At 42.2% G+C, this 18,190-nt stretch overlaps 1 protein-coding gene across 5 annotated transcripts in view; it reads left to right on the top strand.

The window, feature by feature from the left end:
• The window catches only part of NFATC1 (nuclear factor of activated T cells 1), a 108,995-nt gene that overhangs the window by 49,848 nt on the left and 40,957 nt on the right, over positions 1 to 18,190 (top strand). For 4 of the 5 annotated variants that reach the window (XM_066323708.1, XM_066323699.1, XM_066323683.1 and 1 more), the window contains exons 7-8: positions 13,842 to 13,897; positions 15,118 to 15,250. In XM_066323708.1, the coding sequence (XP_066179805.1) occupies positions 13,842 to 13,897; positions 15,118 to 15,250 (189 nt within the window). Of the gene's footprint in view, positions 1 to 13,841; positions 13,898 to 15,117; positions 15,251 to 17,891; positions 18,173 to 18,190 lie in introns of those variants that run through there. The other variant, XM_066323717.1, reaches the window with a different exon arrangement.

The raw sequence follows: 18,190 nt of genomic DNA, 5'->3' as shown, positions 1-18,190 counted from the left end.
TGGCTTCCTGGGGAGAGCCAGCTGGTGCATTTCTGTGAACCCCAAGCACTGCAGCATACAGGGGATGTGGCTGTGACATCAGCAGAAATAGCCTTTTTATTTCTTAAGAAAGTTAAAAAAGACAGGAAAAAGTGGTATGGCAACTGAAAAAAACTGAATTCTCTTCTCTGTGTTTCCCCCAGGGGGGAAGAAAGTTATTGTCTACTTTATTTATATTTAAACTCCTTTTGCTGCACAGAACTGGGTTAGTGTGACATGTCAGGAGTCCTCGATCTGTCTGATTACAAGAAGGAAACCACATTAAAGGGTGCCTTCCTTAATATTTATTTCCTTTCCTCTTACTTTTTTGAGTTGGAAAATTTTTAAGTATTGCATTCTGAAGGTTTGTGATGGCGATGCTGTTTGCCCACAGCAGATACCACAGCATGGATCTGAACACTGTCTCCCAGCTCCTATATTCTTATACTACATTAGGTAAACTAAAAGTGGGATATTCACTGTATAGCTTATAATTACAGAACTTAAGGTCCTGCCTTTTTTCAGTAGTCTCACTGTAGGTTTGTTGCAGTTGCAGGGCACTATAGCCTGCCAGGGCTGACCCTTAGAGTGTAGCTTCTCCAGGAGCTGCAATAATTGTGTCAGTAGAAATGACACACAAAAAGCAAAGCTGCTGGCTAATCTGGGCTGAGCAATCTTTAAGGTTTGTGTGCTATGCTCCCTCACACAGCTCAATGCATCAGAAGCAAACAAGAGCGATGTATCATTACCTTAGTGGCAGACTGCTCTGGCTGGATTTTTGAACCATCACTGTATTTAATGTCAAATGAACAAGCATTAGCAGCCTTCACTTTTGTAAATCAGCACGGGGTGTTTCTTTCCCTTTCAGCTCAGTGAAAGTAGGACAAGAGAAGGAACACCAGCATAGTTTCTCTTTCTCTTAGAGGGCTGGTTATGAACCTCTGTGATTAGCTGGAGACATTCATTAGTTTTGCTGTTGTTACCACTTTTCTTCTTGAATTTGGAATGTTAATCACGTTCCTAGTAGGTAGCAGCCAAACACAGCTATTACAGAGTAATAGATCATAGTAATAGATCATTTTGCTCATAAAGAGAACACACCTTTTATATAAAATTTAAATATTATACCATGTCAACTCATGTCTTCAGTCCTTACTCAGGCGGAGTCCTCAATCTGGGAGGCAGTTTGCTGGAGCTGGTCTAATTCCTCCTAGTCTGCATACTTAATTGGATAACAAAAGGAGTTTAAGAACACTTTTTGTTTGCTTTTTTTTCCCCATCTTTCCCTAAGTTTGCTGAGTGCAGTGCAGTCTGTTAAATATTTTTCCAACCATGAGTCCCAAGCTTTCAGTCTTCAGGGATAGCCCTCAGCTGTTGTAGTCTCGGGAGGAATGGCATTATCCTGGCCTCATTTGGTGGGGGAGTCAGTCTGAGCAGTGACTCATACAAGAGGGAATCCCTGAAGAATGATCAAATCAATCTTTCAGCAGGCGGCAGTGGCTTCCTGCTTTCAGCTTAACCCCTTACTAGCTGCAATTCAGCCAGGAAGCATATGAAACAGAGCAAAACAAACTTTGCAGCCCTGTGACTCTGTGTCTCACACAGGGAAAAGGAGGGGTCCAGGAGGTGAAAGCACAGCACACTGAAAGGACCACAAGAGAAGCTCGTTGAGGACCCTCTCTGGAAGGAGAACCCCTCATGGGGAGGTCAGGCAGAAGGCACCCCTTCTGGATAAATAATAAGTGTTCTGAAGTGGACTAAAATTTGCTCAAGATTCTACAGTACCGTAAAAAAAGTTCTTACGTGTTGGTGTGAGGCCTTATTTTACCAGATTTTAGGCAATATTCTGTGTCTTGCACATCAGACCGCATTTTCCCGTGATGAGCAATGGTATAAAATGGCTGTTGAAGAAACCTAGCAGTAGTGAAAATGTGAATGTTAAATGTACTTTGAGAGCTTCACTCTTAAATTCAGAATTTCCGTAGACAGGGAGTCCCACAATGACTTTGACGCTTAAAAATTACACTAATAATTCTCCTTATCTAATTTCTTATCTCCTTTCACTTTCTGTCTGTCTTAGTAGTCATGAATTTCTCTTCCTGAAGTTCAAAAGTGTCATGGTGGTTGAGTGCCACGTTGAAGATGGCCAACACCTGTGTGTCACTGGAAGAATTAGTACTTTGTACAATATTGAAAAGTCTACAACTCCATCCTGGCAAGGACCCTTGATGTCTGTAGGCTGGGGTTTGCTGTGGCAGCAGGTGTACATTTTAGTTACAAAAGCAGGTGAAATGACGTTGGTGTTTGTTAGCTATGGCAGGAAGTGTTTGGTTAGGAGTGAAAATGCTTCCTGTTAACACGTGCATCTGCATGGATTGTGATCTGGAATTATAACAAAAGATTGATTTAGTTACTTAAACTTAAAATTTTTTATTTCATTTGTAGATTATAAATACACCAGGCAACAAAATTCTTGAGGGAAGTTCAGAAAAAGCAGAGATACTTGAAAGTGTGTTTTAAGGATTATATATCTATCAGCTACCTTTTTTTGGTAACTCTTTCTGCAAACACTCTTTTCAAAGCTAATTTTTAAAGGGTAATGTGAGTTACTGAACACTGAGCAGCACAAAAGCCTAACTAACCAAAACAACCAGACTACTGGCTCTTAGTATATCATATTATGATCAATGATCTATGAAACTGATCAGTGCACTGAAAAAATCCTGGTTTTCATCCCTCAGTTCACAAAACATATCCTATAACTGATGAGTGGAAGCTCAGTGATGAGACACAAACCCAGTATCCCAAGGAACAGTGCAGAGGAAAATTACGGGTGTGTTATGGTAAATTATGGATTATTGTTCATGGAATGTTGTAGGATATTTTGGGATAGAGAGAGTATTTTGGGGGTTAGAAAAGGACTTATATTGAGATATGAAAGAGTTAATCTACCCTGAAAATCCCTCCTTGCTCAAAAATTGCTCCTTGCTCCTGTAGCTTTTAACAAATCCAGACTTTGTGGATTTGGCCAGGTCTAGACATACCTAAAAGATCCTGTTAAACTGATGAAATCTTTATAATCAATTTGTGGCCTATGGGCAGAAATGGTCGTTGGATGTATTATTATTAATTGTCATAGGGTTGAGTTGCCACTAGTTAAGTCAGAGCTCAAAACCCATTTCTTTGCTTTTGTGCTTAGTGACAAGAGCTCAGGGCAAGGATTTTAAAGAGCGAAAAGGCAGAAATGTAACACCTAACTTCACTATGAGATTCGTTTCTCAAATAACACTGACTTTGGTACTTTGACTCTGGGCTGTTAACGTAGAGGGCCATTTTGTCCTGGTTAAAGGCTGTGTCTAATCTTCCCTGTAGCAAATGCATCACTCTCTTTGATGGACATTTGTAGCGTTCACAATATCTCTAAGTAACTCCAGACTTACAGATTTCAATGGTTTTGAAAAACTTATTAATTACTCAGATTTCAACAGTAATTCTGGCACCTACACACTTCAGTAATCTAGTTGCATAATATCCTCAGCTGTTGTGCCCAAAGCCTTTGACACTCAAAGTTCCTGAAAGACAGAGAAATAAACCACATGTAAGCAACATTTCCTCCAGGGAATTTTCTTTTTGAATATTTTCAAACAATTAGGAAACTTTTCAGATTTAGTAATTGCTTCAAATTCTTCATTCTACTCATGTTTTTATTTTGTTAAATGGATTTTTTTTTTGGTCAAAACTGTTCCTCCTCCCAGCTGAGCAGGTTTTGCTCTTAGAACATGAAGGTGTTGATGTGTAATAGTTAAAACTAGAGCAGATGAAAGATAACAGGGTGAAATCACCAATTTAATTTTTTGTTTTGTATATATATGCCAAAGGAAATCATAGCTTTCTATAAGTATTTCAGATGGGAAAACTTAACAGTTTGTATCCTGTTAGATGTGTGGTCAAGCTTGTTCAGCTGAATTTTTGCACAAGGGAAATGTGATACAGAAAAGAAGGAAGCTGAATGTATGTAACTGTCCGCTCTGGCATTTCACAGGTTTTTTGTTCCTCTCAAATTTCCGTGTCTCTGGCAAGGATTAAAATCAATCATTTGCTGCCTTAAGGTACAATTGTCAGTCTTACAGATTCAGTTCTGTTTCCCACATGTGTGAGCAGAATTTACCTTGTAATATGACAAGTAACTCAAACAAGAGTCCTTCAGCTTCAGCAAAACTTACAGAAAGTTCTGGAAAGTGGTATGTTGACAAAGCATTTGAGTGGCATGTGAATGGAACGGATGCATTGAGGAAGCATGTGGGCTTTTTAGTTTGACTCAGATACACTCTGGAGCTTAGGGTTTGGAGTCTGTTTTGACGTGATGGGATGGTGAGATGGGTGACCTGAGTGTTGGCAGAGCTCCACATGGTAAAAGATCTCACATTCTCAGAGATCTTTCCATTGCTCTTTCCACTGCCAGTAGCAGTTTAGGGGGCAACTGGCCAAAAAGGGGTCATGTTTCACACCAGTAATCATACTGTAGCTCACGTAATAAATAACCAAGTGGCAAAACTCTTCTTTCCCCTCTAATCAGATAGACAGATACTACTTAATTTTGTCTTTATCTGTCTGTTTATCCAAGTTCAGGACACATGTTCCAGTTGGCAGTGAGCAATTGCATGCTGACTCATGCGCAGTGAGGTTAAAAATTCAGGAAACTAGATAAACTGGAAACTTCAAAGGCATACAAGTTGGGATCGTGGAGTTCATGTGAAGGTCACTTGAACCTAGATCCTAGAGATGTATTGATAGCTGAAGGGGTTTCTGGCCACTGCCCAGAAATAGATATCCTTGGGCAAATTGTGTCATCAGATGCTGGAGTCATTTGATGGTGGAACCCTTTCACGCGCATGGAGGAATAGTGATGCAGCTTGTAGTAAATGACAGCACGTTTCAGTTTTTCCTGGCTGTTCAGTCTAGGGAATGGTGAAGACAGAGTGGGGCAGCAGCCATACGCATGCGATGGTGTCAGCAGCAGCAAGTCTCATCCAGGGTGTTGCTCTCACAGTGAAGAATGAGATCAGTCATTCACAGATACTTACTGTGGGCAACAAAGAAATAAGGAATAACCACGTGGTCTCAAAAGTCACTTGTCCAAGTAATCCTGTACATTTTTTATTATTACAGAAAATACAGCTGAATGCTTCAAGTTTATTCTTTCATGTCTTCCAGACTAAGTAGCTTCAAGTAGCTGTATCCATCCAGTCAAAGCTTTGTCTCTGAACTTTTACAACTAGCACAAGATTTCAAATAGTTTTTACTGTTACTGTTCCAGTAGGTCTGTCTGTCCAAACACGCAGGAATTCACAGCCCTTACAAGAAATCTGAGAGTCTAATGAAGCGATCAGTGGCTAAAGACAGTGGAGGAAAGAAGTATAGTGGGGTTGACCTTAGCTGGCTGCCAGGTGCCCAACAAGTGGCTCTCTTACTCCCCCTCCTCAACAGGGACAGGAGGAAGAAAATAAGATGAAAAAGCTCATGCGTCAAGATAAAGACAGGGAGATTGCATATCAGTTACTGTCACAGGCAAAACGGGCTCCACTTGGGGGAAATAATTTATTGCCAATTAAAAATAGAGTAGAATAGTGAAAAACAAAGGTAAAACTGAAAACTACCTTTACCTCTGCCTCCATTCCCTAGCTCAACTTCACACCTTCATTCCAACTTCTGTTTCCTCTCCCGGAGTGGCACAGAAGGTCATGGAGACTTTAGTTAGTCCATTACAGCTCCTCTTTACCTACCATTCCTTCCTACCAGTCCTCCATGTACTGCTTCAGCATGAGTCTTCTCCACGAGGTTCAACAGCCTGCTTCAGTGTGGGTGCCCCGCAGCCATCGTTTCTGGGAGAAAACCTACTTCTGCCTGGACTCCCCCTCACAGGTTGCAGCTCCTGCCAGGGACGTGGGCTCTGACTGGCTACATGTGGATCTCTGCTGTGGTGTGATTGTCTCTGTGGGCTGCAGGAGCACAGCTAGCTGCCTCACTATGGTCTTCACCACAGGCTGCAGGGGAATCTCTGTTCTGGCCACTGGAGCAGCTCCTCCCCCTCTTTCACTGTTGTGGGGGTCTGCAGGGGTGTTCTTCTCACTTATTCTCACTCCTGTCTTATAGGTCTTGCAGATTTTTTCCCCTTCTCAAGTATGTTGGTGGAGAGGTTCCACCAGCTTTGGTCTCAGGTTTGGCCAGCTCAGAGTCCATCTTGGAGCCATCAGGAACTGGTTCTGTTAGATATGGGGGCAACTTCTGGAATCTTCTCCACCCCTGCAGCCCAACCACTAGCCAGACCTTGCTACATAAAGCAATACAAGGGGATGCCTTCAAAGTACTTAGGTTTTGGAGGGAATGCCTACGTCTTTTGGAAAATGACAAGTTCCTGTCTCCTTTTGCTTTCCTGACATCATTAAGAATTGGTTCATGTCTCAGATGGGTATCACAGGAAATGTGGGGAGAGCTGAGGGAAGAGGAGCATGTTCCTTTTAGGTCTGTTAAAGAAGTAAGGTTACACCTTCAATGTAGAAGAAAATAGAATGACATTTAAGAGGGGAATAGAGAGATAAATTGTTTCCAAAGTGTACCTTTTTACTGGGAAGCTGAGGTCAAGGCAGAGAATCAAAGAATGGTAGATTCAGCCTGACCTTCTTGAACAAGAGAAACAAGAAAAGGGACATGAGGGGGACAATGAGATGGAAAAAAAATTAAAAATGTTGTTCAAAAGCATCTGCCAAAAAGTCACAAGGAGTTGCCATAATGGGAAGTTTCTGGAAGTTGGGTAGTTGCGGTCATACAGTTGAAGAGTTTGTGTCTCAAAAAATAATGAAGAAGGATGATTTAAAAGCATTTGGATCAAATTTACATCTTAAGTTGAGAAATAACGAGAAGTAAGTATAGTACAGGTGGTGCTGTTGGCATCCAGCGCAGAAGTAGAGGAAAAGAATTGTTCATGGAAGAAAAATTTGGAACTTGATTTAAACTGGCTGTGAGGTTTGTTACTCCAATAGTCTGAGAAAATATGAGACAGATTAGACTGAAGAAGATGGACCAGGAATTTTTTATTCAGTTTCAGCTGCAGAGTCACAGGTTCAGCCTACTAGAGTTTCCCAGAGGAAAGTAAAATTGTGAAGACAAGGAGATGACGTGAATGTAATCAAAACCAGAGTGAAGTGCTGTCATGACTGCTGGTGGGTGGCTGTGCTGGGTGTGCGTTGTTTGACTTGCCTGCTCTAGAGAGATTTTTCAGGGATGTCAAGCTGCAGTTTTACTTGGAAGTTGTGTGTCTTAGACCTGGAATTACTTAAAGTTATTAAATAAAACCCTCAGACCAACGAATAGGGGGAGGTGTCAGAGAGCACAAATTGCACAACCAGCTTCCATTCTGCTGAAAATAGTATCTGGCAGGTCTTTCCGATGGTTTTGGCTCAAAACGAACCTAGCTCTGTCAGTTGTCAGCACTGTGCCTCCTTTTAATTACCTGGATGAAAATTACAGTTCATTTGCAAACACTGGAACTCAGAATAATTACGTCTGTTAGACATACTGTGGCAAAAGGCAGCTAAAAAGGCCTCACCATTCAGGCAAAGTGAGCCCCTCAGCTTTTGGCTTGCCCAGCTGAGCAATCAGAGAGGAAGCGTGTGCCTGGCACTGATTCCAAAGTACCGTGGGATCCATTTTGTGCTGGATTTTTACACCTGCTTGCTGCATGACATTCTTACTGTTAATTCAAGGTAAGGAAGAGAGAAGAACTAACTCGAGAGTATCATATTGATGACAAACAGACCTAAGTCTACATGTCACTCAGCTCAATACTACAAAAATGAAGTTGAAGAAGTGGACAAAATACATATGCTGCAAAAATGCTTATAAGAAGATACCAGCAAATAGAGCACCTTTGATATGGAAATAAAAATAGGTCAGATATGCCTGAGCCCTGCCACGTACGGACAGAGGTATGCCAGAAGGCATGCCAAGGATGGGGAGCAAAGTTGGGAAGTCTCTGTAGCAGCACAGTAGACTGTGAGGAGGGCAAAAGAACATCTGGGAGACTTCCTGGCATGGAAGAGGGAAATAGCACAAGTGAAAATCAGCACAGCTGTGTGGTCTCATAGCAAAAATAGTGTAAGAGCAGAGAGTAGAGAGGAGTGTGGCTGGAGAGACAATCTGGGGTCAACGTGCTGGCCAGTAGGCAGGCCATGGCACCAGCAGGAGCTGCACCAGGAGGTAGAGCTGCTCTGAAAGTGGCTCTGGGACTAGGTGGCATCTCACTGCTCATGGGTCCCTGAGAGTCTGAGATCTCAGGAGAGCAAGTGCCACTGAGGATCTCAAAAGGAAGGTCCTAGCCACTTACAATTCAGATACTTGCTCTCTGCTAGCACACACTATATTTCTGAATGTTTCATTGCTCTCTTCCTCCATCTTCCCTGTACATCCCATGTCAGACTGCTTGGCTGGTGTTGGTCCCTCCTAATGCCTTGTAAATGTCTATAGGATGTACACCAGCGTATCAGGACAGGCATAGAATCCCACCCACTTGGTGGGATCCCCTTCCCTTGCTAGTGTCCAGCTGGGGAGACACGGTTTGCAGCAAGACAGCTGTAGGACCAGCTGAGAAAAGTGGCCTGACTGCATGTGGCATCCCCAAATCCAAAAGGCTGCTACCAGTGCCAAATCTGGCACTAGTACACCCATGCTAACCCATAAGTGCCAGCTGGTGAGACAGTGCCAGTGGGTCATGCCCAGGACTGTCGTGGCGACTGCTCTCCTCCAAGCAACAGAGCTTCCTCCTCACCTCTTTCATTGCCAGTCCAACTTCCCCTTGAAGCTGATGGCAGCTCTGCAGAGAACTGGATAACTCTTAAGTCCAAATGATGAGATTTGCCATAGTCTTCATCCTCTCCTTTGCACAGAAGTTCATCCATTCCTTCTGAATATCTTCACAGATCAGTCATCTCAGTGTCATGAGGGCACTCACCAGGGATGAAGGGTAGCAGTGCAAGTTGAAAACTTTTAAATTCTTCATTCTTCGGGGATTTAAATATGCATTGTTAGGGCCAAATAGGAGGGTAGACAGTGTTTGCAGAGCACCTCAAAGTGATGCTGCATTGCATCTGTGCCCTGCCCATTGTGGACATGTTGAAGTAATCTGGGCTGTAACACAGGAATTATTGTTCAGGGTAATCTCACAAAACATTAATCAAGTAGTGGGTTCCTTTGGGAGGCTAGGGCTTGTTTCACCATTTTACCTGGAATATATGAATGTAAATACAGGTTTACCATGCAGCCAGTGCAGTCAAACTGTATTGAAGTGCAGACTGGAAAAATATAAAATGTACCCTGTGTATAGGCAGTGAAATGCTAGATAATGTCTATTCTTCTCACATCTCAAGTGAACACAGGCCCGCTAAAGAATATAGACTGTTTTAACCTCCTGTAGTAAAGTGGAATAACTTGAGTATATCTGAACATTCCCATTTTGCCCGTTTCATAGAGGCAAGATTTAAGTGGTTGACAGATGTTATACCTTCCTGAGTTTCCAAGCTTGGGTTTTTTGCGTTTGTATATTCTTCCCCGTTTCTGCAATCCGTCATTTTGGAAAGTTATGCTGGCTGTTCGATTGTTTTGAGCTTGCAAACCCTTGTACTTGCAGTTCCCTGAGACACAAAGGTAAATCCAGCCCTAGAAACCCCAGAGGATCTCTCTGGGCATTGATAAGGGGAGGATGCCACAAAAATGTCTTTGGAAAGTCTTTGCAGCTCTTTGTGTTCCTCTTCCATGAGGAAAATTTGTATGTCATGATCTGCAAGGCTCTATGGGTGAATAACTGAAGCTGCTAGATTTACACAACTACATTTTATCCCTGCTTCTGTGTTAAAACAGACCTTTACAGTGCCTTTTTATGTGGAAATCTTGTAGCTGGGTGTGGTGGGGAAGCCGCTTGGTGACTCATACTGCAGGGAATTCCCTGATGAATTAGAGTATTTTTACTTCTGGACTTGTGCGCAGTTTCCTTCGACGCTGGAGCGAGGGCCGATAAGAGCAGGCTACAAAGGCCCATTCACTGTTCAACTACCCCATGTTAAAACAGGGTGTTTATGCTTTGCAGAGCTGAAAATCCACCCCCCCCATAACACATAGGTTCACAGCATTTTCGTCATTAGCAATCCCAGGTGCTCCGAGTTTCACTGCAACGAAGAAAACAAGGCAGAAGCGGATGGTGGTGAAGCACACACGGAGCGGGGATGGCTATAAATAACAGGGATGGGTCTGTAAATGTCAGGCTTCCTGACAAACCTGGTGTCTTCAGCTGGCGGTAGTGCTGATGGCCACCTGTCAGCACAGCCACCAGCCCGTGCGGAACAGGCGGGACCAGCTTCTCGTTCCCCCAGCACTGCCGCTGCCTCTTTGGAGGAGGAGGGATTTGAGGGTCATTCATCCAGCCCGTGCATGGTTCCCCTTGGAAGCCTTGGCTCTGTCGGGTTGAAGGCTGTTGCTGCTGCCAGTGAGGGAGCAGAGCACTCCACTGGGGACTCTGCAGGGCTTCTGCCCTGCCCTTCTGTGCATGGATGTTTTGGGTTTATTTCCATTTGGTAAAAAAGAAAAAAAGAAAAACTTACAAAACTAAAGACACCAGTATAATATTTTAACAGAACTTTTTAGCTATATAAAGAACTGTCTTTCTCTTCAAAATATTGCACTATAAATCTTAAAGACACCAAAGCAAAGCCAGGCATTTGGTTTGGAGAAGACACTTCTTATTACTTTGTAAAAGTAAATAGTGAAATGAAAGGGAATGAAATAAGACCTTTGGAAAAGCTGTTTTCTCCCTTTTCCTTCATGCCTCCTCCTCTCCTTCCTCTCCTGACTCCATCTCCCCCCCGTCCCTGTATAACAACTGCCCATTTGGGTACGGTAATTCCAGAGAGCAAACTTTAACGGGAATGCCTGAAATGTGTCTGCTTCAGCTTTGTGTTATGTCTGTAATTTGAATTATTTGCATTTTGGAAAGGTATAAATTGCTCTGGTGTACTTGGGTTGGCCGGCAGCCAGGAGGGAGTTGCCTCGGGCTCAGACCAGGCGTGTTGCTGCAGATGTGGCAGGCGTACAATGGAAACTTTTGTGGGCGAGCAGCTCTCACTCCTCCAGCACACGCTGACGGGAGGCGGCATCCCGCCTGCTCACCAGGCTCCCCGGTGGATGAGTACTGGGGCAAAACCATTTTCTCCACCATAGGCCGACTATCTTGAGGCTTAGGGCTCCCACAAACCATTCTGAAGCCATTATTCCTTCTTTTTTTTTCAATTTCAGCTGAACTGTTTAAACCTGCAAAACATGTTTACTGTAAAAGGTTGACGTAGTGGTCTAAGGTTTCCCTCTTGGAGCTGGTCCCAGTCCGTGGGCGTTGAGATTTCCCTCTTGGTTCACCAGACGTAATATGAGGAATTGTCTTTCTTTCTTTCTTTCTTTCTTTCTTTCTTTTTTTTTTTTTTGCTTCATAACAACTTTTGCTCCCTGTGTTTTTATTAAATGAAATGATGAAATGTCGCTAGTTGTTAATGAGTTGTCTACTCCCTATTTCTTCCCTCTCTTCCCTTTCCCCTCAGTTGCTGATGGTCTGGACAGTCCCAAGGGAATTTCTTGGAGCAAAACCTGTATTGTTCTTACTAGTTTCCAGAGACAAGCCATGGCTCTGGATTTTTATTTTCCTAATAGTTTAGATTACAGCATCTAAAATGTTTCTGAACAAACTCCTTTTGTCATCATAAAAATTTCAAAAATGCATGAAGGCAGTGCTGCATGAAATAATTGAAAGATTAGCTGGAGATGGAGTAATTTTGAATTTTCCTGAAGTATCGGCAGGAAATAAAAACCAGAAACCTGAATCAGATCATTCGTCTTGCAAAGCACAAATTAAACATAGCAAAAACCTGAACTTCTGGTAATCCATTTACAAAGGCAAATTGAACACATGTTAACTACTAGTCTGGACGTCTGTAGGTTTTTAAAAAAAAAGCCTAGCAAACCCCTTCCAAAGCAGAAGTTCCTACACTTCACAAAATGTGTAATAGTGTCAGGGCTGTGTTGCTTTTATAACTGATTGAATTAATAAGGGGCAGGGAGGGAGTGCTACAGAGGCTGGAGATAAAGGTGGCTGCTCCCAGACAGGGAATGTGTCCTGGCTTGTCAAATTTTGGTCAGGGTTTTCTACTGACAGCCCAGGGGAAACATCTGTTGGATAAATTGTGAAGTGATCGCCAGTCCTCCCAAGAAGCCTACTTCAGTTCTGGCACTCTCCAAAGGCATCGTTAAGGAGTCTCAAGCACAGTCTGGCTACTCCTTCTCTCCCTGCAGCTGAATGTGGCAGTACCAATTAAAGGGATTCCTCTTCCAGCGTCACAAGTTAAAATGTAGGAAGAAAATGAGGGTAGATCTGCTAATTGTTTTCCTATGGAAAGACCTGCCAAATCCACTGTGGTATTTGTGCTTCAGCCTTCGTGGTGTGCTTCTTTTCATACATTAAAAGGAAGGGAGTTTTGGACATTAAAGCAATTGCCAGGGATAGTCCCTCAGCAGCGTTCCTTTCACAGTAGGACAGCTGTACACAAAAATATTATTTACAGACATTTGTAATAAATCAGGCAGTTCTAAATGCGTCACCTCCATCTTGGCTGTGAAAGCAAAGAGAAAAGAAAAAGTGCATTCACTCTTTTACCTTTCAGAGGGCTGTTTTTCTAAGGCAGGCCCATGTCCATGTGATGAAGTTCAAAATAACTAATATTTGCATTTGCATGTCCCAGTGCTGCAACAAATGTACAAAAGAGATGATATCAAGTCTCAGTTTCCCCTTCATTTCAGTAACAAATGACAGTGGTGGGACTCGTGAAGCTGCATGTGTCTCTACTGCCCAGCTTATCCAGCAATCTGCTTATGGCCTTTCATTTGTGTTTTTCTAGGCCTGTAGACTGGAAACCTTACCTTCTGTACTATTTTTCTAGTTTCTTTCCAATTGAGGTCTGAAGATGCAAGGAAATAAAAGCCCACCTTGTTTTCCAGTGATTTCTGTATCAGTAATGTGCAGGAAAAATGACCAGACAAAGCCAGTTTCTTCCAAAAGACACGTTCCCAGAAAAAAAAATTAGAGTTGTGGCTTAAACCTATGTTTGCTTGAAAACAGAAATTCAGTAAATCTGGAGGACCCAACACATCACTAAAAGCAGCTCCAGAAGTGGGACTGCTGTAGCTGAACAAAACCAACTTCAAAATGGAGCCTAAAGCTGTGTTTCCCAGTCTGTGGCCTTGCCTTTTGACCAAGTAGCAGAATTTTAACAAGCCAGACTAGGAGCATATTAAAATCAAATCCTGCATGGCTGAGTAGCTTCCTTAATACTACCTTTCTTTTTGTATTGTTTAATATTAATATTGAATATGATTTACAGCCTAGATAGTATTCAAAAGGCGTCATAGGTAGCAGTATTGTCTGAAAGTTCTGTGAATTAAGATGTAGAATGGTTGCATATTTTGTCCAGGCAAACTCCCAGTGCCTCATCCCCCATCGTGATACCATTTACTATGGATTGTGGTTCTTCCCTTCAGAAAAGCTGAAGAGACTCCTGTCACAGGTTACCCAGATGGTGTCTTAGTTGGGCAACTCTTTGGGCAATGCATCGTGAGAGCTCCTTTTCACATATGCTATGCCCCTTCAAAGAGATTGTTTTTGCAAAAGTTGTTCCTTTCTTGGCTGGGAAGGAAAAAAAGGACAGAACTAGATATCTTTTTCTTTTGTCTTTTAGATGGTCACCATGTGTGGGAAATGGAAGCCAAAACCGACAAAGAAATGTGCAAGCCAGTAAGTCTGCCTTAAATATTTTAACATCAAGATGAAAAATATATATTGCCTTCTCCAGCACTGTTACTAAAGAGGGATTTCCAAGGCTTTGGCACTAAAAGAGAACAAGTACTTAGGCCTCCCCTCCTGGAAATCTTTCTTTAACATGAGCATGGGGTAAAAAGCCTTCACTGGAAGCTATCCCAAAAGTAGGAGAGACCGTTTGGAAAATATTTTTTCATTGTCCGAGATGGGCCAGTTCCATCTGCTCATCTTTTGTCTTGCTGGGTCAGTTCTTTCCGCTGCTCCCAAAGCAATTTCTGATAATTTTCCTTGGCTTTCCTCTATCTTCAGCAGAAGAAACATGAGTCCCCTCACAGGAGATCAGCTCAGAACCCTCAGCCATGACTCTTAAGTGGGAAGTGCATTCACTATTCCACGTCTGCAGGAATATGCAATACTTGCAAACCTGCAGACAAACAATTTAAAGATCTTGGCTGAATTCAGGCCAAATGCTAAGAAGAGCATTCCCTGTTACTCTTTCAAAAACACCAAGGGAGGTTTTGATGGTCGTAGCAGATTCACTGTGCGCATGTGTAAGCTGATGCCCTAGAAGCTAAGTCATTCCTTAGCCTCATGCTGAGGCATTTAGTTTCTGACAGTAGAAGATCATCTACACATTCTCCAGCCCTTTCATGTTGTACTAGATGTGCTTGCAACAGTGAATCTCCCATCCACAGAAGCTAGCATGCTTAAAACTTCCTGAGTTGTTATATGAAAATATATTTCACTGTGGAAAATTGAAGTATTTGAGTAATGCTGTCCTAATTCCTTTCAAACGAAATATTGCTAGGTTCAGATATATGAGGGATGACCTGCCAACTGAGCTGTTGCCTTCTCCTGCTGAGTTAGAGACTGCAATTTGATTGTGGTCCCAGATTCTTGACAGAGGCAGGCTGGATAGGTCCTTGTCCATATGGAGTATCATATTTGCTGTCCAAAGGGAAGAAGTGAAGACTAGTGATTTTGTAAAGATCTGAGCCATGCTAAAATAATTTCCCTACTTCTGGAATCCTTGGCATGGACACTGGGGTTCGATGGGAAGCCATCCTTGCCCACAAAGCCCACCCGTTTACCTTCAGAGAGTGTTTCTCTTCCTTCTTGGGGTTAATTTTTCAATACTATTGTACAGCTAGACTGCCTTAGTTCTGCCTTGACTTTCTGATTTCTTGCTTTTACAGAACTCATTGGTGGTTGAGATACCACCTTTCCGCAATCAGAGAATTACCAGCCCTGTTCAGGTCAACTTCTATGTCTGCAACGGGAAAAGAAAGAGAAGCCAGTACCAACTTTTCACCTATCTTCCTGCTAATGGTAACAAAACAAATTCCTTATCTCTGCTAGCAAAAGTGAGAGATAAGGATGATACATGGCTCTAATAATGCTTTAGTAAAATTCGAATATTCTGGAAGTATACCTGGTGCTGTGAGAGTAAGAATAAATCCAGGAGAGTTGCCTTGATCTCTGCTGGCCACACAAGAGACTGCCTCTGCAGATCATTTGCATTTGCATTGATGGCAGAGACCTGTTGAAATAAGGACTTCTGCTTTTGGGAGGTGAAGAGCCACAGCATGAACTCAGATGTTTGTGAAGGCACTGAGCTCTCTGCTAAGCAGCTGTCAACCCTTGGTCTGACTTTCTAGCCCCAGAGAGTAAATTGCATTCAAGTAACATTTCTGAACACCACAATATTTTTAGCATGCTGGGCTCTGAGCTGGAGGTGGTGTGTGGATTCTCCTTGCAGTCGTCTTGCACCTTGCTGCCTTGCACAGGGTGAAAATTGAGATAGACAATGTGGGTAGAGATTGGATTGCTCCATGTAAAATGCTTCATGGATGGGAAATTTTCAGAAACTTGTGCCAGTATTTTTTTTTTTTCTTTGAGCTTATATTGGTTGCTGTGAAGTGACAATAAAGTCTCTCACCATAGCTGAATTCCAATCAGGCTTGTATGAAGAATTTAATAGCTAGTAAATTTAGATATTTATTTTTAATTATTATTTGAAATGGCCCTTATACTGAGAAGGCTCTTTGGGGGAAAGTAGGAAAAGAAGGGTGGTTGTTTTGTTGTTGTTGTTGTTTGGGAAGGAAGAAGAATTAGAGAAAAATATTAAGCTATGCATTTTTGTAGACTTCCCAAGCAAAAATAATCCTTCTGTGGGAAATACTAATAAAGCAATATTTAAGTAATGTCACATGACTTGAAGAGACACGCTATTGTTTTTTAGGTGAAATCCCATAAAGTACACGTTTGGAATTTCACTCAGTTAGCATGTGTGCACTTTTATCAGGACTTAAATTAAAAATAAGCGTACGGGAAACCTGACATGGCAACGGAGTGCTTATTGCATATATTCTGTGTAGCTGTGCTTCACTGAATCAGCCTACTTATGCAAACTTCATTCCCACTGGGGATGTCTGTGTATATTTAAAGACTGTTCATCTCTTAAATTGGAAAGAAAAAGAGTTGTTATTCTCTTCCACAACACTTTTCAGCAACAAAAATCAGTTGTGGAGGCAATCAGGTATTTCCTTGTCACCAAGTTACCCTCATAAATATTTCAGACTCTGGCCTCTTCTTAACTACTCGTTATTAAGCAGCATCTTCCCTCCAGCCTTTACATAGGCCCTTTTTTACCATTGTATTCTAAACCCTGGGAAAAGTGTGCACTCCTGCAGAGTTGGTTTATACTGTCACCGTTCTGTCTTTGGAACATCTGACGTTTCATTTGATGTGAAGAGATGGGAATAATATATACCTAGTGACAGCAGACCTAGTGACAACAGAGAATCAGCCGAGGCTTTGTTCTGCAAAGACATCTTTAATTATGGTAATTGTTGAAAACATTTGGAATCTAGTTTAGTCTGCTGAATTTTACGTGCTGTACTGCAATTAAAATTCAAGTGAAATCTTTCCATTTCAGCGTAAGGAAACCTAAAAGAAAAAATGTAACACTAGGGTAGGATAAAGGAAAGCAGGTATTCCTAGTAAATATTCTTTCCATTCCTGTTTGGTTCTCCACTCACATTCTCTTAAAGCATATGTATATATGCATATAGGTAATTGAAAAACATGTTGCGTACTTTGCAACCTCTCCAATAACAGTGGTAAAAGTGAATGTGCTTCTGCAATCATCAGAATTAATAATATAGTATGTTTTTGTTATGCTTGTGTTGTAACACCTGTGTTACAGCAGTAAGGTTTTGCCCTTATGTGGCTGGTATTTTTTTCCATCGTTATTTTCAAAGATAGATACAAGCTCCTCAGCTATGTATTTAGAAACCATATACAGTGATTGAATCAGTCATTTATGCTCCTGTATTTCTAGGAGTCATTTTAGGCTTCATTTGATTTCAGTCACAACATTATTTTACTGTTTCAAGGCATTGTAGAAAACCAAAGTTTAGCTCATGCAGAAAAAATTATCTGAGTCAAGAACCACTGGGTGATCAGTGTAAAAAAAAAGGAGATGAGATAAGCATGATTTTGTCCCAGGTAACACTTTGTGTGTTGTTTAAACAAATACCACAGACAGAGAACGTGTAGGGTTTTGACAGGAAAATGTCAGAGTGGTCATGAAGTGTGAGGTCTGGTTTTACTCAAATGAGACAGTATCCTGTAACCTGCTTCTTCTTCTTCTGTGCTTTAGGACTAATCAAATGCTACATTTCAGTGCCTGCCGTATTTTTGCAGGTATTTCTGCTTGACAGAACTTCCAAAAGTTTCATAATGCACATCAGACACATATTTTACAGCTCAACTGGACTGTGCCAAAGCAAAATACTAAATGTGGACTAAAGCCTAAATATTGTGTGAGCCCCCTGGCTGTGCTCCTGGGGTGGGTGTGGGCACACGCAGACTAGGGAGGAGCCATGGGCTCACTGTGCAGCTCCCACCCCCACAGCAAAGCAGTAGGAGGCTTTTCCTGTAGCTCCTATTTCTCCTCATTCCCTAGGGGAAAACAGCCAGTGGATCCAGGGACACGTGACCTCACTCATCCCACCTCCCATGGATGGTCCTATAGCATCTCCATGGAGTACAGCTCTGTGACATGCATCCAGCACAAGCTGCCACCTCCAGCTGTGTTATTTCGTCGCCATAGGGCTTCTCCCGTGCTGCAGAGATGTGGCAGGATATTACCTTCCCTCTGTTAGCTCAAGTGTTTGGCAGAGCAGGGACTTACTTGGTGAAGATGAGTTTCTGCTTCAGAAATAAAAGAAAAAACCTGCTGTAAAAATAAAAATATTACTACCT

This window comes from Sylvia atricapilla, chromosome 1, assembly GCF_009819655.1.
Source record: "Sylvia atricapilla isolate bSylAtr1 chromosome 1, bSylAtr1.pri, whole genome shotgun sequence".
Taxonomy (NCBI): Eukaryota; Metazoa; Chordata; class Aves; order Passeriformes; family Sylviidae; genus Sylvia; species Sylvia atricapilla.
This window is presented reverse-complemented; position numbering and strand designations above follow the sequence as displayed.